This window comes from Nannobrachium achirus (genome assembly GCF_963921795.1).
Source record: "Nannobrachium achirus genome assembly, chromosome: 14".
Taxonomy (NCBI): domain Eukaryota; kingdom Metazoa; phylum Chordata; class Actinopteri; order Myctophiformes; family Myctophidae; genus Nannobrachium; species Nannobrachium achirus.
In genome coordinates, this window is record NC_137821.1 from 17,035,579 (window position 1) to 17,062,964 (window position 27,386).

A 27,386-nucleotide genomic window follows, 5' to 3' on the forward strand; every position below is an offset into this window, starting at 1 on the left:
GAGCGAGGGCTTAAGCGTTCGCTGGGAAAGTAATTTATCATGAAGGTCAAGGGCGTGCTGGTGATGGATCCCTGCTCACCCTGTTGCAGTTTAACACATCTTTGAGAAACAGGCAGTCGCTACCTTTAAGCGCTGCAAATCAGTCATGCTGACACCCTGCATATCTGGGAAGAGGGAGAGATTGCTCAGGACGCTTTCGTTTCTCCCGAGACCCGCAGAACAGCACCGATAACCTTGACAATACGCCTCTCAGCCCATTTGACTCATAACCCAGCAGTGGATAGTTGAGAGCGCAGCATCCATAAGTTTAACCTCTGGAAGATGGGAAACTGAAAGGCCAGCCATGTAAGCCATCACTCTTGTCGAATACCAGAAGTGTCGCCGGAAAGAAACTCGCCTGGGCTGATGGTTTATGCCTTTTGATTGATTGATTGAGGTATTAGATGTTTTGGATAGGAAAAGGTACAGTTTCATGACAGTACAGTTCACTGATACAATGTCAACTAAAAAGAACCTCGGGTAAGGAAAGGCTTATTTGTTATCCATTTCATTGAGATCCTTAATATCCTTATATACCTCTGTAAACTATGCCTAAACGGTTAAACCTAACCTTATTCCTAACCTTAACCGGTTAAAACGGTTCCAAAACCTAACCCTATTCCTAATCTCAGAAAGATATGCGTAATCTTAAAGTTATTTCTAAACTTATTCTCAGTAAAACAAAATACAAGAATAAAAATCTCGGAGAGTTTCTTTCCGGCGTCTCTACCGGTTACCCTCTCGTCAGTTTTATTTTGCCACTGTTATCATTTGTCACCGAGCGTGAGTGAAATGCAGCTGGCCTTATAAGAGTACGCCATCTGTACGATGCATAAGACACACCAGGCAGCCAGTGAGCAGAGAACTCTTTATGGCCTCTGGAGGACTAATTGGTTCCCTAGTCCTTTGATCCTCACAATCCTGACCTGGAAAAGTATACCAGACCCCTCATTCATCTGCATACTAAACATTCCTTGAATGATAACGCGTATTCTCCCATGGGTATGTAAACTGCACTTGGAATCCTTGAAGATTCTTCTAGAGCATGTTCGTGACTTGTAATAATCTCCATGGGTGCAAAAGAAAAGTGTTGTTTTGAGACCCTAAGCCACAGCCAACAGCATACAAATTTCATCTAACTGCCGGCTGGCCACTGGCCTGAATTTCTCCTTGCCAGCTTGTGCGAACTTTGTTCAAAACAAGCACCGTAGTGCTGGCCTGCGTTCGCTATTCACCAGCAATCACAACAAACGCACCATGATGATTGATAGTAAATGGTCATGATTAATAGCTTGCCTAAGTTGAGCATATGGGAAAACATATCGCATATGGGTTTCATTCAGTACAACATGTCCACGTTTGGTAGCAAACATGTAAAATTCATCCGTCAGTTGCTGCAACAGTCCTATACACAGTAAAAGTGTACATTTTAATCTAAGACAGGGGTCTTCAACAGGGGGTCCGGGACCCCTAGGGGGTCCTCCAAATATTCCAATCCTTTTTATATTAACAACTTGAACCCTAGTGTCCATATTCTGAGAATTGTAGCCAAAAATAGCAGATCTACAAGCTCACAACTATTTTCGGCAAAGAGGTTTGGTGTAGAGGGGAAAAAGAGCAGCCAGACTAAGTAGAGTAAAAGGTCAAGTTTATTAGGTAATGATGGCTCAAGTGGTTAAATATCTGAAAACACAAATTTACATGGATCCAAAATACACTGATGATTGTGCTGTCAAAAGATGAAACCATATGGAATCTATTAACAGGTTGTGGGGGTCCTTGCTTCATCTCTCTCTCAACTAAGGGGTCCTTGGCCTGTAAACGTTGAAGACCCCTGCTCTAAGAGTTAAAGTAACACTCTGGGTTTTACTGTGTAGCAGCGTTACATCTCATGTGAATAGGAGAGCAGCAGCATACTTCATGCCTTTGAATCAGAACCACTTCCATTCTTGTCTGATCCTTACTGTCATAATATTGAATGGTCCATAGTCTCCCATGCCTTCATTTCTTTTACCACAATCCCAATGTTATTAATTTTACCCAGTCAATACAATCTAGAATTAGTATAGTCTAGTTCATGCTTTGGATCACAGTTTTGTATTTTCAAACACATTTTTGTATATTCAGCAGCACACAAAAAAAGCTAAATATAAGTAAACATAATGTCGCACAAGCCTTTTTCTCCAAAGAATAGATTTCACACACCCAAACAATAAATACTGTTTTTCTAACTTGTGAGCTGATTTCGGTATGACAGAACTAATGTACACTATATGGCTAAATTTGTTCCAAATTGGTCATCACTTCACACTAGTCGTGTTCTGTGCGGCGCGCCGGTCTACATCATCAACGGTTTAGACAACACAACAACGGTGCCACCATCTGATAATAACAAAGCATCTTCACTCAGACCACCTTGCTTCTTCACAGAGTATATAGAATATATTAAGGATGGGATGATATGAAAATTTCATATCACGATTATTGTGACAAAATACATTTACGATTATGATATTATCGTGATAATCAAAATCCATTATCCTGGGGCGGAACATTTGCCAATTTTTTGGCAAAGAGATTTGGTAGAGTGAAAAAAAGACTGTATAAAGTATGTATATTATAGTACATTTTACCAATAGAGGGTTTAAGTGGTAGATATGCAGCTCGGCAAATAAAAGTTGAATTGATCCCAGCGCATGCGGAGGACGATTTCACGATGAATTAAAACTCCACAATACGATTATCTTGTGTGTTTTTTATCACGATAAACAATAATATCATCCCATTCCTAATTCCTAATATATAAAGTATATATATATATACTGTATACGTATCCACGAGTTTCCAACGCCCCATAGTGCATTGCGCAGACGTCTGTACCGAGCTTCCGGTGCCGATTTACAAGCTCACAACGGGTTGCATCTGCGACGCGACGTGAGCTTGTATATCTGCTGTTAAACCCGGAAGTTTGGTCCCAATGGTCTCCAGTAAACTCCCGCGGAAACTTGTGGATATATATATATATACGGCAGTCAGGATGTGATGTTTCATTATGGTAGCGCTGTGAAGTGTGAACCCCTACTGCAACAAGGCATAGAAGGATCACTTGGAATGGGAAATTGGCTTAAGATAGAAAGATGACTCTTGGGAGGTAGCTCATTACTCAGGTTCCCAACAGCTCTATAGTCTAGTCTCTTGTGTCCCCGTGATTGAGAGGCGACCCAAAAAAAAGGGGTCAAGAGAGGAGATACAGGGCGCCTATCGCTAATGCAACAAGGAAGACTGATGTTTAACGGCAGTGAAGACCTGGCCCCTTCACGTTAGAACAGGAGCCATGGACTATGACATTTTACTTGGAACACAGCCGCAACAAAGGCAGACGTATAGTTCAGATAAAACAACGCCAGAATCAGCTTTATTGTCACGTCATAGATTTACATACGTTAAAAAAAGTGGATGAATGATTTAGTTTGAATGATTCGTTTTAGTTATTCATTTTGTTATTTCCACAGAAATAAAGAAAGGGAAGAAGAAAGGGAAAGAGATATCAACAAACTATCTACATACACATAGAGATAAGAATATGTAGATAATTTACACATAGTAAATGTGTCCATAGAGTACATGTATTCATTGATTTGTGTAATTACAGGAGAAAAATGCTTTCATATAAATAACTGGGACTCATACCAGTCTTACTAATGTTTAAAGGGACGTGCCGATTACATTTCACCATATTTCTGTCTGTTCATCATATGGAGGTTATGTTCAGCATAAATTAACATTGGACTGTTAGACTTTGTGAGGGGAAACTCATAAACTATGCATGAGATATTCAGATTTACAATCTCATAAAAGGTTTTCAGGGAGTGAAGCTCGTTCATTAAAACCTAACACCACGATGAGTGCATGTAAACAAGCCAGTGCACAAACATTAAAGCAGATGAATTGCATTATTAACTGATACAATCTTTGCTCTCTTTGCCCACGTACGCTCTTTAATCACACTGAATGCAGAACCCCTGCAATAAAGCACTTCACAACAAGAGAATCCAAAAACAGAATCATTTCTTAGAATACATATGAAATACAATATATTTCCATATAAAATATCTGTATCCAACGTGTCCCCTCCGCGCACACGCACACACACACGCACGCACGCACGCACGCACGCACGCACGCACGCACGCACACACACACACACACACACTGCATCCAGTGTTGCATTGGTCATTGCACGCAGTACCACAACGCCTGCCCCAGACAACTTCAGGAGCACGCGCATTGTTTAAGTTGGACAAAATGTGGCCATACTTTCCCAAATATGGAGATGACTGACGTCATAGAGACTGACACAATATGTCCAGATATGGGCATAATATTGATGACATCGGAGATCTCCATATATGGACATAAAAGTGACAAGGACGTGTAATAGATGACACCAGGGATCTGATGTCTTCAAGACATCAGATCAAGGCCTCAGAGTGACATGATGAGACATCACTTCTCATGTCACGCTGACATGTGACGCCTCATTAACTTTTAATGAGGCGTCACGCCTCAGAGGGACATGTGACGGACGGACATGATCTGCAGGTTTTCATACTAAATAGCGACCTACGGTCGCAATCACAAATCAGCAATGCAACACTGACGGTATTCCGTCATGAGAAGCGTGCAATTGTAACCAGCTGGATTAAAACCTGGCTCTCCCACATGGGAACCCAGACAGGAGATATGAGGCATCGTGGCTTCACGGCAAGGCCACCACAACTGCTACATTCACTCACTCCTTTCACCCCCGTACGAGTCATCAATGTAGCAACATGGATCCAAATCCAGGACACATGCATTTCCTTAACCCCTGACCATAAGACTTTAACACTGACCCTTACCCCATCCCCAACCTAACCTAACCTAACCAGCCTCCTTAAAATACATCCAGATACAGCCAGAGAGCAGTACTGCAAGCACACGCACGCACGCACGCAGGCAGACAGACAGACAGACAGACAGACAGACAGACAGACAGACAGACAGACAGACAGACAGACAGACAGACAGACAGACAGACAGACAGACAGACAGTCCTTCAAGACAAGTGCCATTATCTGTCTCAGACTGGAAATTAGACAAACCTATTCTGAGGCCGATGTACGGAGCTTCGGCACCGTTTATCAAGCTGTCGAAATTTTCAATTTAACCAGCCGTCTGGCCGGCTCAGCCCATATCAAGTGACCATCCAATTAAATTAAAATGCAAAAAGGTTGCCTTGCTCACCACCGGATTTTCCAGGCCTTAGCTGTGGCTTACACAGCTGTTTCTACCCTCTTCTTCATCAGATACAAGTGGAGGGGCCCCTGAAAGTATGGCTCATGCATACTGCGGACCATTATGGCAACATTCTCTGGTCGCGAGGTCTTCTTTACTGAATACAGACGCAGCCACAGCCATTGAGGCAGGAGACAGATGAACCCGCCTCGGATTGGGCATCTGAAATTGGCCGAGGCAATGTTGGACAAACTGAACTCGATTGGTTGACCTCTTGCATAAATTGTGAATTTTCTTTGGACACGGGAGAACAAGAAAAACTGCAATATTCATAAACATTTACTGGCCATATAAAAATATATGACCAATAAAAATGCAAAGTGGTCGGGAAATGTACCATTGTACAGGCGATGGTTCCATTAATTAGAGAGCCACATACTGTACGATTATTTTTAGCATCACAGCTTGAGTTCATGAGAAAAGTCAGGGTGAATGAATGGTCTCACTCTATTATGTTGTTTAATAATTCCTCCATCTCTAGATCTAGAGCAGTGCTTCCAAATGATTTGTGTGGGGGGTCCCCAGATGATTAGCTTTAATGTGCAATATTGCTTTCTCACTCAACAGTAAACAAACCAACATGCAGTATAAATGCATTCATTTCCTATGTTACAATTTAATGAACTTTAAGACCTTTTTTAATACCAAATTGGCCAAATTGTCAATTATTACTTAACTAGCCCTTACCCGTTCAAAGATATGAGCTCCAAAATGATGTGCAGTGTGGGTTATGGGATGTGCACTGTGCATACAGTATGTATGAGGGATGGAAAGTAACTTTAACTGGTGCTTGCATGATAATATGTAGGAGCATCAATGTAAGAAATACCCGTTTCGTTTAATGTCTACCCCCCCCCCCCCCCCCCCAGCCCGCCCGCCCACCCGCCCACCCGCCTGCGCACACACCCGCCTGCCTGCACACACACACACACACACACACACACACACACACACACACACACACACACACACACACACACACACACACACACACACACACACACACACACACACACACACAGAGAGAGAGAGCTGGTTAAACATGTTGCCTCATGCTAGATGCAGAATAGATGTGCCTCATGCTAGATGCAGAATAGATAGTAGATACACCATAAAAATGCTAATATACAGTATATGATTTGTGAAAGTGACAAACGGGCTTCACAGTTATGTTAGGTGTGTTCATATGCTAATGGTGATGCGATTTCAGATCAATTGCTCCAGCCACTGAGGAGAAACGCTGTTTCAGACAGACAGACAGACAGACAGACAGACAGACACTCACTCACTCACTCAGACATTCGCAAAATTATAGTATAGATTGAAAGAGGCAAACATTGTGAAAATACAAGCTCACAACATGCTTCACAATATGTATCTGCGGAATTAACCTACATGAGCAAGATTAAGTCCATTACTGGCTCTAATATCTGTTTCGATATATTTTGGTTTTGGCATTGAACAAATAGATCCTGGGCAAAGTCTCAAGTCATTACTGTATGTCAGGGGTCTTCAACGTTTTCAGGCCAAGGACCCCTTAGTTGAGGGAGAGATGAAGCAGGGACCCCCACAACCTTATCATAGATTCCATATAGTTTGTTTGACAGCACAATCATCAGTGTATTTTGGATTCATGTCAATTTGTGTTTTCAGATATTTAACCACTTGAACCGTCAATACTTAGTAAACTTGACCTATTACTCTGTACTTAGTCTGCTCTTTTTCCCCTCTACACCAAACCTCTTTTCCAAAAATAGCCAATCTACAAGATCTACACGGCGTTGTGAGCTTGTAGATCTGCTATTTTTGGCTACAGTTCTCAGAATATGGACACTAGGGCTCAAGTTGTTAATATAAAAAGGATTGGTAGATTTGGAGGACCCCCTGTAGTAACTCTGAGGACCCCCTAAGGGTCCCGGACCCCCTGTTGACCCCTGCTGTATGTCAAACAGAGACAGAAAAGGAGAGGGAAGATGAGGAAGAGTCCCTTCCACGGGCAGACACACTGGAAGTCTAATGGTGTGTGGCCTCGTGGACAGGAAAAGACCCAACGCTCCAATCCAGCTTTTATTCTTTGAGGCCGACCTCTTGGCGCCCCAGGGGAGCCTGGGAGCATACATCACTTGGCCAGCCGACTGGGCAAAGGATCATTTGTTTCCCTCACTTGTTTCACTTTGAAAAGTCGCCCAGAGCCCCAGTTGCCTTTGGACATTTTTGAGGAATCGCTTGCTTGTTTTTGCTGAGACTCAAATGGATTTAAAATTGAATGGGGGACACTACTGCACGTCGGTCCTAATGATCACTCTGCAGCCACTGTAAATAAATGTTCGCGGAAAGGACGGCTGGCAAAGCTGCACTTTGCTCTACGTTGCCGGACGCAGGTTTGCTTTGGACTCGGCTCATTGTTTGAAAGAGTTTTAACTGCGAGTGTCTATTCCAGGACTGTCATGCACTGAGGACATAATGAGAAGCAACTCTATGTGGCCGGGTCTATCCTCTCCTGACCACCTCATTCATATTCATAACAAAATCAGACTGGTTCTGTATTCATGTTTCATAATGTTTCAGGATTTTCGATCCGGGGAGCCCTTGTCTGAGATGATGGTGAAATATGGAAGAATTATTTGGCTCTGCCAAAGCGGCTCATTTATAATAGATTAACGACCAAGAGTACCAAGAACACGATACAATACCCAACAGCCCAGAAGAAAAGCTGGCCGAAGTCTAAGGATTAAAGGAATAAGACATCACACTCATGGCATAACGCATTGGGAACGTCAACATTACATATTGTGCATGCTCTAATGAGCATATGTCATTGGGACATTATTTTCAAAATCAAAGACAATACTTGGGGGAAGGATGAGGACCTACTGGCCATACTGTAGCTTGCACGAGAGGCACATTTGGCAACATTATAGAGCTTCCAAACGGCGCGTACTGATGTTTTCTTCTTATTCTTCTTTTTTTTTGTGCTTACCAACCCATTTTTATTTGTAGTGCCTGTTCTTATTAGGCTGACGGAGGACAGACCAGTGCAATCTGTGCCCCCCACCCCACCCCACCCTACCCCACCCCGCCCACCAAGCCTGCTAAGGCTAAAAGTCCTGAGGCACAAAGCCACAGGGCTGTGCGATGCAGGAAGAAGGGAGAGGAGGTTTTGGTGGAGGAGAAGTGCATAGGCATGTGGGGAGCACCTCAGGGGTTCCCATTTCCTACTAGTTCTCTTCACTTGCAGTCTGCAGTCTAGGATTTTTATGTGAAGTGCACTGGGAGCCTCGCGCTTGCTCACACACCCTTTTTGAAAATGACGGTCCGTTCATGTTTACCGTTCATAGCGCGATCGTCCCGTGAAAAACATTATCGCAGGAAAGTTTTTTATTACGTCGTGAGTACAGCCCGCCCTCCAGTCCTGTGTATAATCACTGAAGGAGGGGTGCTAGAGGAAAAGGCCATGGGGTCATCAATATCAGTAGGGTTCATCCTGTATTCTGCACATTGGATTATGTGATCCTGTGTTTTGGCTAGAGGGTGGAACTAGAGGCAAGGCCATGGGGTCACTCAAATGATTAGGGTTAATCCTCCGGGGAGCATGAATGCACACAAGGTTTTATGTTGATCTGCAAATTCGATTTTGAGATATACAGTACATACAGTACCCGCATATCTGACCAAACATCTCCAAAACGTTAGCGACACCCACACCCACAGCCACAACACCAGAGGGAGCGCACACAACAATCTGGTAACACAAACCCATAAGACAAATATGGGTAAATTCTCCTTCTACAACACCGCCACCCAGGTGTGGAATTCCTTTACTACCTCCCTTAAAACATGTAGCTTACTGGCCTCCTTCAAAACTGCCCTGAAAACTCCCCTTTCAGGAGGCCAGAGAGAGGCCTTACCTTAAAGCCTGGCAGGGCCTGACGTCATACTGCGTTCACTCACTCATTCCTTCCCCAGTATAACGTCTGGCCTTCTGGGTATAGGCAGCGAGTATACTGATTATTTTCTGATCGGGGCCAATCAGTGACTGCTGTCCGCACAACAAACGTAGTCTTCCTGACAACAAGTGAAAAGCTTTCCCTGATTGGTCCATGTGTAGACGGTGACGCATGCTGCAGCATTTTCAAAACAACAATGGCTGCCCTCGCGATGCAAGTGTAACAGTTAACGCTCTAACGATAAAACAAGCAATAAGTGCAGTTATTTCAGAGTTGGAATCAATTACAACAATTAAAAAGGAACACGGGGGATGCCCAACGGAATTTATCGGCCGAAAGAACGTGTTTGTTTGCCGTTCTTCCGACTGGCTGAGAGATGCTTTGCTATGCTGATTGGTTAGAGGAGTCTGTCAGTCAAGGCAAGTACTCCCGCCCACTGTTCAAGCTGCCAATAGGCCGAAGGCCAGACGTTATACTGGGGAAGGAATGAGTGAGTGAACGCAGTATGACGTCAGGCCCCGCCAGGCTACTTACCTTAGCCCCAACCACCTTGTTTCCCCTATCCTGTACATATAGTGTTTTTATAACTGCAACAATATTGAATGTTTTCTTTGCTTGCTATTTGTTATGTCCATGAATTGAATACACTTCAAACGTAAAAAAAAAGACTGTAAAGGGACTTATTTGGGATGTTCCTTTTAGGCAGGGTGTTTAACTACTTGTACTGTACTACATGTTTATTGTATTGACTATACTTGTATTGTTCTCCCTTTTTGTCTAATAAAATGTTCAATCAATCAATACAGCAGTGGGTACATTGCCTCTGGGTGGCACAGGGGACATGGGGTCACCAACATCAGTAGGGTTCACCCTTTGTTATGAAGGTGCACAGAAAATGCCGTACGGAGGACAGTTGGAAGGACAGACTGACATTGCCATCTCTGCTGCCGCTCGCAGACCAAATAACAGAGCAACCCCTTGTGTGAAGAGTTTGCATTTACAACTGTGTCATGCTGTTTGAGTGCCACTAGGCTTAAGCGGCTAATTCCGATAGCAGACCCACAGAGAGAAAACACAAAATGAGCAGAAAGGAACGATGGAAAACACATGGGATATGAAACACAAAATCATTCAGGGGGAACACAAAGTTAAAATTGAATGTGAAAAATCACTTTGAAAAATGAGTTCATTTGAGAGTAAATAAACCGTGGGCTGTGTAACTAAGCGCATTACCAGAAAGGTTCTTAAAAACTGCAGCAGCCTGAACCATTGTATGTCTCAACGCATGGATGCAGCAGATTCCACCAGGCTTTATTGAATAGCGGGCCATCTGTTTCAGAACTGTGTCATAATATGAATCACTCTGTCAAACATTCTTTTGGTCTCTCAAACTCCCCTTGAATCCCGGTGGGACAGGGACGAGTATGTGGGCAACGTGCAGGGGTTGAGCTCAGGCCGCAGCGTGTGTGAGCCTTCTTTTGTTGAAGATCCACCGCCCACGCACCTCTTACAGAGGTAAATCAGGAGAGTCCAGGGGGTGTCCCACAACAGGGACTCCCACAAACTTCCTTCACTGGAGTTCAGTGGGTGGGGTCATTTTGGAGCAGAACAGGTGCACTGTTGAATTCCCACATTATCTGTCCTTGTCAAGCTGATTAATAATAAAAAATGTTTCCCCTTGAAAGACATTTTTGGGGGCATGTTATGCTTTTTGTATTAGACGGGAGAGTGTCAAGAGACCACCTCGGTCAGAGAGAGGGGAGACATGCAAAACATGATAGGAGTTGGATTCGAACTGTGTCTCATAAGGGCTATGTGGTCTGTGCACTAACTGGCTGAGCCACCAGGCAACCCCATCCCTTCAATATTTAAACAACAAGCTATCAATCAGCTATGTAGCAGCCAGTGATAAACCTTTGACTCTACTCGAACATCACACAGGACAGAACGAGGAGAGGAAAACCTCTTGAATGCCAGCCATCTTACAGCAAAAACATTCCTTTGGCTTCAAATAAAACAAAGCATGTTGACTATATATATATAAGCTACTTTATAGACCCTAAAAGGCACATTTTCAGGACCATCAGTTCTTCTGAATAGTAGAGTGATGACAACATTCAAAAGCATGGAGAACAGGCCACACAGGCCATGGATCAGATTTAAACAATGATGACCCACGTCTATGTCCATAACTATTTGGTCAGCACACTCCCAGGTTTACTAGTTCAAACTTCATTATCCTAAAATACAACCTGGTGCAGAAATCACAATGAAAGCTTGGCGGAGAGAAAAAAAATACATTAATTTTCTTATGACCACAAACCTTAAAAGTAGACTATCTTGATGGAGTGACTGCATGTCAAACAGAAAGCGGGGGCATTCCTTAATTCAATTGTGGAGTGTGCTGTTGCGCTGCGGTCATGGAAACCCCTGTTGTTCTGATCTCCTGAGCAGAAACAGTAGAAATAGCCGGGGACCAGATTTCCAATCTCTCTGCCTTTATTCCAGACGGATTGACGCTCACGGTCATTGCCAACGGCTATCCCACAAAGGATGTCAGAGCTGAACTGAGCATTTTCATCCTTTATTCCTACAGCAGCCCATTCCAACATTTCATTTTTTTAGCAGCCTGAGGTGCTTGTCTTCAATCTCCAGGTCAGCCTTCCATTGCAAGATTGTTCATACTGTATAAAAAGATTGTGCCGCTCTGCCCCCCCCCCTTCCCTCTTTAGAACGCTCCCCTCAGGTTAATGTACGGAAAATGGAGTATTGCGCCAGCCTTTCAACCCCAACCCTGCAGCCATTACCAGTGCACTTAGATAGCATTACTTGTTCAACCCCTCTGAAAACTGCTGTGTCAAAAGGTACAATATAAGGCCCCACTGTGCCATTTCCCTGCATATTGACCCTGACAGCATACTTTTTGTGCGAGAGCGGAGAACTAGGGCAAATTGTGCCACATCAGGTCATTTATCACGATGAATCACATCACATCAAATGATTCCGTGTGGAAATCTCAGTACAGAGTGGGGGAGGACGTTTTCTATTTCTTTTTTTCCCCATACAAACATGGAAAAAGTTCTTGATTAGAACAATAACCGCGGGACTACGGTATTGTCTACACCGTACAACAATACAGTGAATTCATCATGGATTACATCTGGATTTCAGAGGGTCTATTTAACACACACACACACACACACACACACACACACACACACACACACACACACACACACACACACACACACACACACACACACACAGTGAGCCATCAGTGACTCTAGACCAGCTTACCCCCCGCGTGGCTCACAGACGCCAAAATCATGATGTCAGGCTCTTGCTGCTCACCAACACAGCCTATATCCCGGCTCGCTGTCGCTAACCAAACACAGCTGGTCACAGGAGCCTGCTCAGCTTTAACTAGCACTCAGTAATTACACAGCCCATGCAGGCACCTACAGAACCAACACCAAAACCACACAGAGCGAGGTACATTCAAAAGGCCTGTCGCTAATCCAGTAACCCATTTCATATCTGGGGATATTGGCACAGCTTGTACGGTTTAAGCCAGAAGTCATGACGAGGGAACAAAAGGATGGGAGTCCTCTCGTGGTCACACAACTTGGTCACAAGGTGGGTTGACCGGCCGAATAGAGACCGAATAGAGATCCCTGTTCTTAACACACTGGATGGATGCCGTCGACGCGTTTGGCGTGTGGCTCTTTGATGTCCCTGTGTGCCGTCGGCTGAAGAGAAAAACTCAAATTCCCACAATGCAACGGGAGATAGCTCAATCAGGAAATCCGGTTTTCCATACAGGCTAATGTTATGAGATTCACAAAAGTGGATGTATCTCGTAATCAAACTCCAGATCACGTTCATGTTTAAAACAAGCCCTTCTCTACCGACTGTTATAAAAGCACTGATGGCCGCGATTGTCATTGTTCTGTCCTGGGTGAAAGAAAATACAATTGCGACGAAAAACCTGAATTACTCTGGTTACATTTACTCTAATTACTTTTACTCAGATCCTCCGAAATAAGGAAAAACCCCTGTCACTTTGCGATTAAATCATTATTTAATCAACGGCATCCAATGTGTTACAGCTAGGATGGGTAAATACAAAGGACAAATTACAGGTACGTGTAAATGTACTTGGCAAATACCCCAACAACTGTTTGTGTAGTTTTGCATTTAGCTTACTACTGCAGGAAATTACTTTCCATGTGGGGCGGATTTGTAGACCTTATTAATCCCATAGGGAAATTCAGCTTCACCTATAGTAGCTGAGGGCCAAGTGTCTTGCTCAGGACCAGAGACGGGAGGTGAACCGGTGACCTCATCATAGTGTAATATTAATATATGTGTTATTAAGTGTTAGCTTCAAGCAGCGTTGCTGAATTAAGGGGATGGAGGGGTGGCTGTCGAAGGTAAGGGGATTCAGGGCAAGAGTAAACAAGTTAACAGAATAGCACTTCTCCTTGCCGACTAGTGCACATTCTTATAAAGTGGCCATTAAAGAACCAGGCGGCTTGCTTTGAATCCCCATCCCAGGGGAAAAGGAAGGTAGGCAACAAAAAAAAAGAGAAAACAGCCCTGCCAATAATGAAACAATTAAGACACTTGGAAGGAGAGCCACTTGAGAGTGGCGTGTGACTCAGCAACATACAGGCTCATAAGTGTTTAGCCAAATAGCACAACACTACACTACCAGACACCAGACAGCATTGGTAGTGGAAAGCAAATGCAGCCAATGCTACAGTATGTTTATTCTGATACTTGGCCTAGAAGAACATAGCCACCTTCACTTCAGCATCACCAAACTACGGTGGAACCTAGACAAACAACTACATGAACTACAGTAATCACGTTCAAATCTGATGTATTTACAGGGCAATGTTATTTCCATGTGCGCACTATAGCAAGAGTTAACGCAGAGTGGTAAATACTTGGCAGGATTTAATCAAATGCAAGTGCTTGCCTGCCATTTATCCAGCTTCAAAGACGGTGCTCCGAGTGCCATGTCGGTTTAGCATTGTTGCGCTTCATTTGGTGTGAAATGTTTTCATTGCTTTATTTTTGTCCCCCAACAGAGATGCGGTGGGCGCAACACGAATGCAACGCCCCACATGTGATAGGGATTTAGAGCAGAAACTGCCATGATCGTGAGTGGGCTCATTATTCTTTATATTTCCAGGGCTTCTGGCTCATTAAATAAAGAGACATTTGCGCAGCGGATGAATCATCATATATGCAATTGATTACCCATTTCAACCAATTCATAAACATGCAAAAAATATTTTAGAACCTCAAAGTGTGACTGGCGGCATGCTTGATTTTTCTTTTCTATAACCACGGCTTGCTATTAAAAAAGGCGGCAATATGGATAAGTCACCATCAGAAAGCATTCATATGGTTGGTTATGAAACCTGCAGTTCTGCTGTGGGCTGGTATACTGTATATCGTGGTTCACCAGAGTGGTTTCATAGACAGGAGTTCTAGCATATGCTCACACGAGGTTCAACGACAGCTCTTGGTGGAGGCAGCTATTGGGCCTAGGGCTGTTTGATTTGCTAAAATAAACTGTAGTCATTCTGGCTGCAAGGACTCCCCTTTCTTAAATCTCCACGATGAGGATGAAAGATGCATTCATTAGACTGGCTTTGGTGTTTGTCACTCATCACACGTCACATGACGGACAGTGGTTGAGGATGTTTAGAGGAACCGTTCAACACAATGATTAAAGTATTCAACCGTACGTTCCTTTTAAAAGAAATATATACAACACGAGTACTGCTGTGGACAGGGTGTCTCCGATGAAGTTTAGAACTGCATCCATCATTTACATCTGGCACGGAGCCCAAGGCTGCCAACAATCCAGTAATGTAAACTTGTCTTCCTGACTGTGTGGAGATATGACTGACAACACAGTCATGTGGAAAACACTGTTGTGGTTTAAGACTTCACTTGTCTCTCTGGCAAATGCTCTGTGCTACAACAGCCAACCAATAAATATACCCAACAACAATCTAATCAATGTAAATTCCACTGCTAAAACTGTAAACTTGTAGCCTATAATATTGTAAAATCTCACAAACAACGAGGTTCCTTTTACAGTAGTGTTAACACATTTGAGCCACAGAGAGTAATACTGTATACAATATTCAGCTCGCTAAGCCAATTTCTCAACATCATTTATTGTCAAGCATCAATATGAAAGCAGGTTCATGGGATATTCAGGGGTAAATATAGCGTTCTCTCTATTAGTCTGGTAGGAGGCTATAGGGCCCACGCACCCGAAAGATATATTTTTCTAACCTACCTTTTTAGAATCCTTAAGGTGTCTAGTTAATGAATTTTGATGTTCCCAGAGCCAATTCGTGTCCGATATATGTTTTTTTTAACCATATGTTGTGTCCGTCCTGGATTTTCGGCTGTGAGAAATACAAACTTTAAATCAACATAGCTTGTGAACTATACATCCGACAGAAACCATTCACCCCATTTTATGTTTGTGTTTGCGAGATGAATTGATTGCCATGGTTCCATCATGTTTAGTGCATTAAAACCCAAATAAACAGAAAAAAAGTTCAAATTCGCCTAAAATGGATCACAACAACTCCTCCCCCATGTACCCTATTGATATATTTTTTCAAACATTTGCATTTTTACAATCTTCAAGATGTGTAGTAAACAAATGTTGATGTTCCCCACTTGAAATATTGACACATGTATGTTTATTCTGGCATAGTGTTTGCTATAGTGAATTTTCGCAAATGCAAAAAAGAGAATGTAAAATCTACATAAGGTCTTAACTATACATTATTCTGAGACAAATGTCCAATTTGTCTGTTTAATTTTGGCATAAGGCATTGAGGGAGATGGCTAGTGACATAATATGTACATTTATGGATCATCAATACTCAAATAAATGCTAAAATGCAGGCAATTCAATAGGCAGAATGGGGCCAGAGGACATTTACCAATACAAATGAAGTTTATTTTTTATTTTATTTTATTCAAATTGTTAATATGATTGCTTTGGGTGCTTGATACACAAATCCCATCCAAATTCAAAACATAGTGCCAGGTTTTAATTTTGCCTACAGTTTTGGATATCTGCAAACAATTTCAAATATACATGACGTCTTCATTAAATTATATGCATAGACAAATTTCCCTATTTTGTTTTAATTTGGCATGACATGTCATGCCAAAATACCATTTCATGCCAAGATTTGATTCTAGACAACCTCAAGTTTCCAATGGAACCAACCTTGTCATGCTACCTTGTCGGGCAGGGGGGTAAATGCCTAATGATTCAAATGCGTGAAAGCCTCTCCTGTACAGACATGCCAAATTTAGGACAATCTCAAGAACCATGTAGTTTTTATTACTGTCTTTATAGGGGCGGCATAGCTGAATGGTTAAGGAGCCCGCCTGGAGAACCAGAGCCCCTGGTTGACCCAGGTTTGATTCCAGGCAAGGGTTCCTCTGTCTGTCTGTCTGTCTATCTAGACCACTGCATCTCGACTCAACACAATTACCGGTAAACATTTCTAAAGCACATTTAACATGACCAGGTCACCCAAAGTGTTGTACAGTTAAAATAGAAAACAACATAACAATGCAATATATAAAGACATTTTCAATAAAATACCAATGAATACCAAAATAAACGAAAGCAAAACATTAGCATCAGTAAAGGAAAATCATCGGCTGCCAGTCTCAGCTAAAGACCAGGCAAGTCTTTAATAAAGTCCTGAAATATCAGACGACTGGGCAGCTCTTGATGTGTAGGGGCAAGCTGTTGCAGAGCCTGGGCTGTCCTGCATAGACCACAGTAGTGCATCTGTTGACCACTGTACAACATCTGTAGACCACTGTTGTCCACCTGTAGACCATTCTAGTACATCTGTAGAGCACTGTATTGCATCTGCAGACACTATAGTGTATATGTAGGCCACTGTACGACATATATAGACCACTGTTGTGATCTGTAGACCATTCTAGTGCATCTGTGGACCACTGTTGTGTTCTGTTGACCACTCTGGTGCATCTTCAGACCACTGTAGTGCATCTGTAGACCACTGTTGTGTTCTGTTGACCACTCTAGTGCAGCTTCAGACGACTGTACTACATATATAGAACACTGTAGTGCATCTGTACAGTACAGCACTTTGGATTACCTGGTCATGTTAACGTGCTTTAGAAATGTTAAAACTTTTAATTGTGTTGAGTTGAGATGCAGATAGATAGATAACTATTTTCCTCCACACACATGGACATTGGAACCCTTGCCTGGAATCGAACCTGGGTCAACCAGGGGCTCTGGTTCCCCAGGCGGCCTCCCTAACCATTCAGCTATGCTGCCCCTATACAGACAGTAAAAACAACTACATGGCTCTTACCCAACACTGCATGAGATTGTCCTAAATTTGGCATGTCTGTACAGGGGGAGGCTTTCACGCATTTACATTCACATAAATCAAGGTGAAAGCTCAAGGGTCCATTTGAAAATTGGTGATGGCCTTTTATCTCCAGGTGGATCCTCACATGATCCTCTGGATAATGGACCTCCTCCTTAAAAGTGAGCAGTTTGTTAAGGTCAACAACTCCTCGTCTTCTGTCCTGATTACATCTACTGGTGCCCCCCAGGGGACAGTGATTTCCCCAGTCCTGTTCTCCTTCTATACCAACAACCTGAGGGGCTCAGACAGTGCGAGCATGGCTGTGAAGTTTGAGGACGATACTGCTCTGGTGGACACCTCAAACTGCCCTGCTCACTTTGAAGAGGAAGCAGAGAAGCTTCACCAGTGGTGTGAGGAGCACTACCTCCAGCTGAATGTGAAGAGCTTCTCATAAGCCCCCGGAGGAAGGATGATGACCTTGACCCTGTTCCTCAGCTGACACTGGGAGGAGAGCTGGTGGAGAGGGTCAGCAGCTACAAATATCTTGGGACCACTATTGACAGTGGGTTGACTTTTAATGACAGCACACAGGCCATCTTTGCAAAGTGTCAGCAGCGGACCTACCTCCTACAGAGGCTGAGATATATGGATGTTGCCCCCCCATCCTTCGCAGCTTCTACATCTGCCATATAGAGAGCCTCCTTACCTTCTCCTTCCTGGCCTGGTACGGGGGTCTCTCAGAGGCCAACAAGGCTAAGGAGGGTAACCTCAGTGGGGTCTAAGCTCTGTGGGATGCAGTGCTCTGCCCTTCAGCATCTCTACGACCAGAGGACAGTGAAAAAAGCAGCAAAGATCGTGAGAGACCCAACTCATAATCTCAGCACCTGTTTCAAGATCCTGCCCTCGGCTAGGAGATATGACGCCTCTACACTCAAGAGGGCAAAGGCCAGTGCCAGTTTCATCCCCTCTGCCATTAGGCTCCTCAATAAACACAACCCCCCCCAACACCTGATTCACCTCAACTGGACCAGAATACACGCACACACATACACAGGTGCCCGGATGAACTGGACATGGACGGACACACGTGCATGCATGTGCGCGCACGCACGCACGCACACACGCACACACACACACACACACACACACACACACACACACACACACACACACACACACACACACACACACACACACACAAACATAAGTGTTCTACAGTGTGGATGGAGGACTTTGCTTTCTTTTAAATACCTTTTAATATTTAGAATTATGTTATACTTTTTATAGAACTGAAGTACTTTGCTGGGTGTTTTATTGTATTGTATATTTATGTATTGTCTTGATATGCACTGACCCGAGCAAAACAAATTTCCCTTGTGGATAATAAAGATATCTAATCTAATCTAATCCCTTGCCAAAATGTTGTCCATCTTTGAATCATTAGGCATTTACCCCCCTGCCCGACAAGGTGGCATGACAAGGTTGGTTTCATTGGAATGTCTAGAATCAAATCTTGGCATGAAATGGTATTTTGGCATGACATGTCATGCCAAAATATAACCAAATAGGGTAATTTGTCTATGCATATCATATAATTAAGACGTCATGTACGGTATATTTGGGTTAGTGTTACTGTAGGCACAATTAAACCCTGGCTCTAAAGCACCTAAAAAAGCATTCATATTAACAATTTGAAAATAAATAAATAAAATAAACTTCATTTGTATTGGTAAATGTCCTCTAGCCCCATTCTGCCTACTGAATTGCCTGCATTTTAGCATTTATTTGAGTATTGGTGATCCATAAATGTACATATTATGTCACTAGCCATCTCCCTCAATGCCTCATGCCAAAATGAAACAGACAAATTGGACATTTGTCTCAGAATAATGTATAGTTAAGACTTTATGTAGATTTTACATTCTCTTTTTTGCATTTGCGAAAATTCACTATAGCAAACACTATGCCAGAATAAACATACATGTGTCAATATTTCAAGTGGGGAACATCAACATTTGTTTACTACACATCTTGAAGATTGTAAAAATGCAAATGTTTGAAAAAATATATCAATAGGGTGCATGGGGGAGGAGTTGTTGTGATCCATTTTAGGCGAATTTTAACTTTTTTTCTGTTTATTTGGGTTTTAATGCACTAAACATGATGGAACCATGGCAAATCTTCATATCAATCAATTCATCTCGCAAAAACGAACATAAAATGGGGTGAATGGTTTCTGTCGGATGTATAGTTCACAAGCTATGTTGATTTAAAGTTTGTATTTTTGACAGCCGAAAATCCAGGACGGACACAACATATGGTTAAAAAAAACATATATCGGACACGAATTGGCTCTGGGAACATCAAAATTCATTAACTAGACACCTTAAGGATTCTAAAAAGGTAGGTTAGAAAAATATATCTTTCGGGTGCGTGGGCGCTATAGCCTCCTACCAGACTATATAGCTCCTTTCTGCCTAAGAGGGACAGCAGTTAAATGTGTTTTTACAACTGGACAACAGTGACACCATTTAAAATCATTTTCACAAATCTGCCTGTGGTGCTGCCTTGACATAGCTTTAACCCAATTTCTTTTGAGAAACTGGAGGCAGGCGAAGTGAACAAAATGTTTCCATCTGCTGGTGAGATAGGTGCATTTCAAATGAAATGAAAACAAGTGTGTGAAGTACAAGCCCACCAGACCAGTGGTTCTCAAACTTTTTTCATGTTAAGACAAGAACTTCCAAATTGATACATATTATAGGCTGCGGACCAACATTTTCATTTGTGCCAGCCTGCCAGGGATGCCCATGATGGAACAATTTGTCAAAATCTTTCAAGATATTTCACACAAAAGAAAGACCAAGCTCACAACAACTCACAATTTCTGAATTTCCAGCTATTAAATAGGGCTCATGTGTTTTGTTTTGGACTCACTGGAACCACCTAAAGGACCCCTTAGGGGTCTGTTCATTTCTCTCAATAGGGTCGCCTAGTTGTTAAACGTTTCTGATTTGTGCAGTGGTGAAATGGAATCAGCTGTCTGGTCTGCAGCCTTCTAATGGGGTAGGGTAGTTTTCTTTTTATGCCAACAACGAACACAGATCTGTGTATGGCATATGCTATTACATCATGAATATTTACAAAAGCACTTGTCTGATGATCTGGCACAAAAATAACCTGCAGCCAGCCTGGTGATGCAAATGCGCACAGGTGCACTTGCAACCACGCAGGCAGGCAGGCACGCACGCACGCACGCCCTGCGCGCGCACACAGACACGCGCGCGCGGCGCACACACACACACACACACACACACACACACACACACACACACACACACACACACACACACACTTGCGCGCGCGCACAAACACACTTGCGCGCGCGCGCGCGCGCACACACACACACACACACACACACACACACACACACACACACACACACAGCTCTGCAGAAAGTAATTGGTAGTTATTGCATTTACCTGGTGGACAGTTGCATTCAGCTGATGCTTCTCGTGCTATGCGAATCTTGGCAAAATTTTCATAGGTGTGCTGGGAAAAAAAGATGGCTGTTTTAATTTATGTGTGCAGTGCAAGCATATTATAAAATAAAAAAGATTTAAGATACTGTGATGCTCATGCTTGTTATAGGCAATATACTTTGCTCGTTCAACCTGGTAAAATATCTTCAATGTGGTCCTCTTACCTGAGACAGTATCTCATCGACTCTTTCTTGAATCACTGAATTAAAATCATCCATGGAGTATCCAAGGGGGTGCATGAAGGTGTGCTCGCCACCGGCGCTTTCCAGTCCCACGACCCGGTTCCTGATATCTTTAGTGCCAATACTCAGAAAGATGCAAAAGGCAATGGACGCCACGGAACATAAGGACGAGATAATATTTAGCACCGCTGTGCGGGAATATTGTCCTTTCTGGGACGCCACTTCTCTGTCCATTCTCTCCACGCAATTAGATGCTCCTCTCGCCTGTGCGGTCTCCATAACTACCCTTTGAAACTAATGCACTGTTGGGAGGTAAATCGGCGTGGTGACGGTGTAGCCTATATCTGGCACGGACTCGCGAAAAATGATGGCACCCTTGTAAAGTGTGTGCGCCTGCGACGCAGCGTTAACGGAGTGAGTGGGCTCTGGTGACAGCGACAGATATGTGACTGGCTGACACACTGCTCTCCAACCACCATGCAGACCCCACTCCGCTTCAAACCCTGAGCCACAATAAGACAATAATAATGGAACTATGCTGACACTGACAGCGGCTCCGCAAACCTGTTGCACCAACAATTATTAAACCAACTGCGAACGCAAAAGGTCAATTATGCAAATAAACTAAGGAAATCATCTCAGGTTTAGGTATAGCCGACGTTGTAACTACAAAGAGCATTACTACCACTTGTGGCAAATGCGTGTCCACGGTGCATGCACGCTCCCCCCGTTATTACGGCAGCAACACGCCTCCGAATCGTCGGCGCAAGCTGATTAGCATAATTTATTGACACGCTCCTCACGCGCGTCTACATGATTCCACATTGAAGTCATCAAATCACGCATTGCTTATTTTTGTGTTATCACTGCGTAAAGACGCAAAGATAGCCTATGGCATTGTGATGGAATAAACACATTTAGACACGTTTCCAATGCTTTGGTGTAGACCTACTAGTTGAATAATTTACCGTTTTTTTTGGGACAGTGGCGCGTAAAACAAACGCCTCTCCAGTCCCCTGTATATTATTTGAGCATTTACGCTCTAGCCTATCACCTACGAACTAGAAGATTGCTTTGTTCAAAGTGCTACACTAATAATAATTATGGATAATTGATCATTAAATTATCAATGTCAAATTGTCTACAGAGTAGTACAGACGATGTTGAGTCAGTCATCCACAGAGCACTCCAGGGCACAGACGAGTGCGCCTGAGGCGATAGACCCTGGGCCAATTCTTCTGTCTGTGTTGGTCTTTGTAGCTGGAATTCAATTATTCAAAGATTTGTTACCACCAAAAAGTATTTAATATAGCCATGTTATTATAGCGCCAGGCGCCAGCCATGTTCATGTTGTGTCGCTGCGTCGCATGGGCGCACAGTCGCACACACTCAATAATTCCACAGAATATTTTTTTATTTCGCGGTTGTGCTGCTGCCTGAAACATTTGGACGACAGCATTATGTCTCCATGGCTTGCTTACGCATGTTCTTCATATACCGTAATAGCCTTTTCCAGCGCATCTACCTTAAAACAAACACCCAAATCAACAGTGTCTGAATCTGAGAACATGCATTAATTAGCATGTCTTTGGCGCCACCGTGTGGCCTATTTCTAACACGCTTCACTCCACTGCTGTCTTTTTATGCAGGAGGTAATTTTGTGTGGACAATAAATATTTAATAATTAGTTATTATTAGTATCATTGTTGTTGTCCTCTTTTTTGGCTGTTCACTTATACTGCTTTTAAACCCTGTTTGATGTTGTGTTTAAATTAATTCAAGTTCTGATTTTGAAATGAAAGCGCACCACAAATGTTTACCTAGTGTTCATTCATGTGTTTTCATTATTATCAAATTCACATATTACAATAAACGTCACAAAACATCAATGTCTGTACTCTGTGTGCAACTTGCTAAGCAACACACTGTTTGGTGTTCTGGCTCTATAAGCTACTGCTATTAGTTTGGATGGAAAACTTAAGTGGCTGTGGGGTCAAAGTGCAGTCTGTCAAATCTAATTTCAGGGTGCTTTCAGCTAGATCAAATGAACCATGAAAGACTTGCATCCCTTTCTTGTACATGGCCCACCCAATTTAGGTTGCCAAAAAATATTTGGACTAAGATACTCCCCAATAAACATGGTCGCTCTTCATATGTAGTCCAGAAATGATTGATGCAGGATGACTTCTAAAAACCTGCAATGCAAAAACATCACCACCACACTACTACTATACAGACATCACATTGTCAGTTTTTCTGTCCACACTTTTTGCATTTTAACCACTTGAACCTCAGCATCCATATTCTGGGAGGGAACATTTGCCAAGAGCAGCAGATCTTCAAGCTCACAATAGTCACTTTGCGACACATTGAGAGCTTGTAGATCGGCTACTTTTGGCAAAGATATTTGGTGTAGACGGAAAAAAGCAGTCAAAGTACACTTGTAATAAAGTCTGGTTCTCTAAAACTAGTTAAAAGGGGTTAAATGTTTCTCTCTGGCGGTTCATCTAGGGCTAGGCTAGTTAGTAGTTACTCTAGTTGTGGGATATTGATGAAGTATGATGTACACAAAAGTACATGAGAACCTGCAATATCTATGGGTCTGAATTATCAATGCATTTTTTTTTATGATTATGGTTGGTCCAGCTAATGAGATGGGACATACACATTTGACACATTTCAACCCTCAACTATTTCCCCCCATTGTGATCAATACTGTTTGAAACAATAAAAACATATTTTGTTAAATACCCAATATTTCAAGTGTTGGCTACTTTCTGAACTCCAGTGTCCATAGTCTCACTGTCACACAGATGAGGCTTACGTGATGCCACCTCCAATGCACAATAACATCCTCAATATTCATTTATACATTTTTATCTCTGAGTTTCATTTTGTGCTCTCCAGGTTAAATGAACACTCAGGATTTTACAGTGTAGTCATCCTCTGTCCAGTGAATCATGTAATCATTTGTGATATAAAAGGTTCCAGAACATAATTACGCTTTGAAAGAAAAGAAAAACAACTTCAAGACATGGTCAGGTTTATTTGACATGTGTTACTTAACAATGACCAAGCAAAACAACCAATTCCCTCTCTAAATGCCAATTGTAATATTTTTGATGACTTACCATAGAAGAATGCGATGGCAATAGAAACTCATAATATGCAAATATACAATTTATAGACCGTATTGAATAATCTTCCATTCACAGCCCCAATCATCTAGTTTTGCAACAAATCCATCAAACAAATTTTTCCCTACTGTCAGGTGTGGACCTAACCAAACCAAGTACATTTCCCCGTTGTTCTTTTTGCAAGCTCATGACATAATATATCTTGTATTATAGTAATGTATTTCTGCTTATTGTAAGTCGCTTTGGATTAAAAGCTAAATGCCTAAACTGTAAACTGTAATACGCTACATTTCAAATCTAAATATCGTAGCCTACCTTTGACTCCACTACATTCTTAGAAAGGGACTCTTGAGACCCAAACTTACGAAAATGTTAAAACACTCTGCATAATATCTGGTCCCAAGATCTAGTTTTGGAGATAGAGTGGAGATGTGGCTAGTAATATTAGACTCAGTCTACCCTGCGTCCAAAGTGCTCATCATGGTGTTTTGCATGGCAATGTTGTCCATAGGGGTACTAGTACTACTGTATGGTTTCTATTGCATAATTTAAACACCATTGCGCGATGGCCTATACATTAAGTGCTGCCCTGATACTGACCCCCATCGGTGACATGTGTCTTCATAGTTTAGCCAATGTGCTTCATGCATTTTGGTTTTGGCAGCTCTCTGGCTTCATGCTGGAAATCCATATTCTCCATTTCCATCAGTTCTGTCATCGCCTCATCATCCATAGTTGCTCTTTGCTGTTTTAACGTTTGACATTTCACTGCCCACCCACTTCACAGACCTGCTAGCTCTTCCAATACCGTTGGCCTGGCGTCTTGTTTTAACCCATTGGAAAAGTCCTCGTTCACTCTCTCATGGCCTGTGGATTAAAAATGTTCTATTCTTGTTTATGCAACTTGAAAAGATGAAGTATTCCATATGCAGCTAAGGCCACTAGTTCAATAACATTTGTGTCCCCTTTATCAACTACGTATGTTCTCACTCATCTGGAGCCCACCTGGGCTATCTGTCACTTGCAACTGCTTTGATCTATATCACATAAACCTATATCCAATATATCTACTGTTGACTACTGTACATGGAGAGAGAGAGAGAGAGAGAGAGAGAGAGAGAGAGAGAGAGAGAGAGAGAGAGAGAGAGACTGTGTGTGTTCATCTGTCATTGATTCCTTCTATGTCTTATTTGTGTGATGTGTCAGTAGTTTGTGTAATATAGCATTCCATTTTGTTTCGTTAGAAGTCAATAAACACAAACTTCCTGTCCACCACCATGGAGTACTACCTTGATGGTGCATTCGGCTTGGCCGGGCACTCCAACGACGTGGGAGGGAAGTCGATTGGGGAGGGGGGACAGATTTCTGTCTCTGCATTAACGGTTCCCACAGTGGTCAGGGCGCCTGTTCAGAGAGGGGTGGAACTGGGGAGGATAGCGTGTACCTCCGCATGCGTTACGCCCCCCCGGTGATGCTCCTCAATGCCAGGTGAAAAGAAGATGGTGGCATGACTGATCGGGTACCAGAGGAGACCCGTTCTTCACCCTCCCAATGACTACTATGGGGATTAGCAGGGATGATAATGTGATAATGTGAAATACTTCGTTTCTTATGTTTATTTAGATAATGTGACAATATGAAATACTTTTTGTTTTTTTATGTTTATTCAGATAATGTGACAATGTGAAATACTATTCCCAATAGCAGATTTCTTCCACAAGATGGCACACACTCGACAGAATAAAGTTTGCCTGATTACAAGCTCACAAGCTTTTCTGTGTGTGCATCTCATATCATTCAACACAACTGAAGGGGCTACAATGAGATCACAACTAAATTAAAATTAAATACTCCCATCCGGTCACTCTATCCCTGAGTATGAGGCTGCAACAACTGTTGAAGAGATAAACAGCCTTGTTTGGGGGCATCTTCTAATTGGCCATTTTATATCTTATCGTCACCGTTGATGAATATATAGTTGTCGCTTTTTGTACAGATTGTATTTTGATTTAATACCCTCTGTGGCATGACTTTATTTTACATTTAAATAGATTTTTGATTTAATGAAAACAATGGCCATGCATCATGGAAGTTTTACAACCACCAGAAATGAAAATCAACTGTCTGCACTTCACCTATGAGCTCATTTTGGGCATGACAGTAAGCCTGTAAGTAAGCCTATGATATTGCACGATTCATTTTACAATTTATGCATGTGTAGGCTATAACCCTAAACATATTAACCCATTTATAGACCTGAGGCCGATTCCAAACACTTCTAAAGTTTTCTGGAAAACTGATTTTAATTCAGAAATGTCCCTCCAAACATATGTTGCTATATAGAGTATATAGCAACAGCTAATGTTACAAAAAGGTGTTCCCAGATTGAAAGGTATAACAACGAATAGATGTTCTAGCTATAAATGGTTAAATGTATCATCAAACCAATTTGTGAGGTCAAACCCACTTTGGCCCCTTATTTTGTCATCATGTCTGATGATATATTATATTAGTTTGTAGAAAAATAAATAAAAAACTCATTAGAGAGGTGGTGTGAGGTCTACAATGGAACACTGTGCCACCCTAGATGGGTTAATATGAAATAAAAAATGTAAGAAACAGACACCATGACCACATGCCGCCTGTTATGAGACGAGCAAACGTTATGTAGCAATAAAATAACACAGTATGTTTTTCACAGTGTCTGCTGCTGACCTTTTTGGATCTGTGACAAAGTGACAGATGGTGGTCAGTCAGTGTGCTACGGCCGCAGCTGACATAGTCACGT

At 42.5% G+C, this 27,386-nt stretch overlaps 1 protein-coding gene across 1 annotated transcript in view; it reads right to left on the minus strand.

The window, feature by feature from the left end:
- The window catches only part of col25a1 (collagen type XXV alpha 1 chain), a gene marked incomplete at both ends in the record, with an annotated part of 237,583 nt that extends 215,843 nt beyond the window's left edge, over positions 1-21,740 (minus strand). The window contains 2 exons of the mRNA XM_080742348.1: positions 21,220-21,289; positions 21,444-21,740. Coding sequence (XP_080598474.1) covers positions 21,220-21,289; positions 21,444-21,740 — 367 coding nt within the window. The remainder of the gene's footprint in view (positions 1-21,219; positions 21,290-21,443) is intronic.
- Between the last annotated feature and the right edge of the window lie 5,646 nt (positions 21,741-27,386).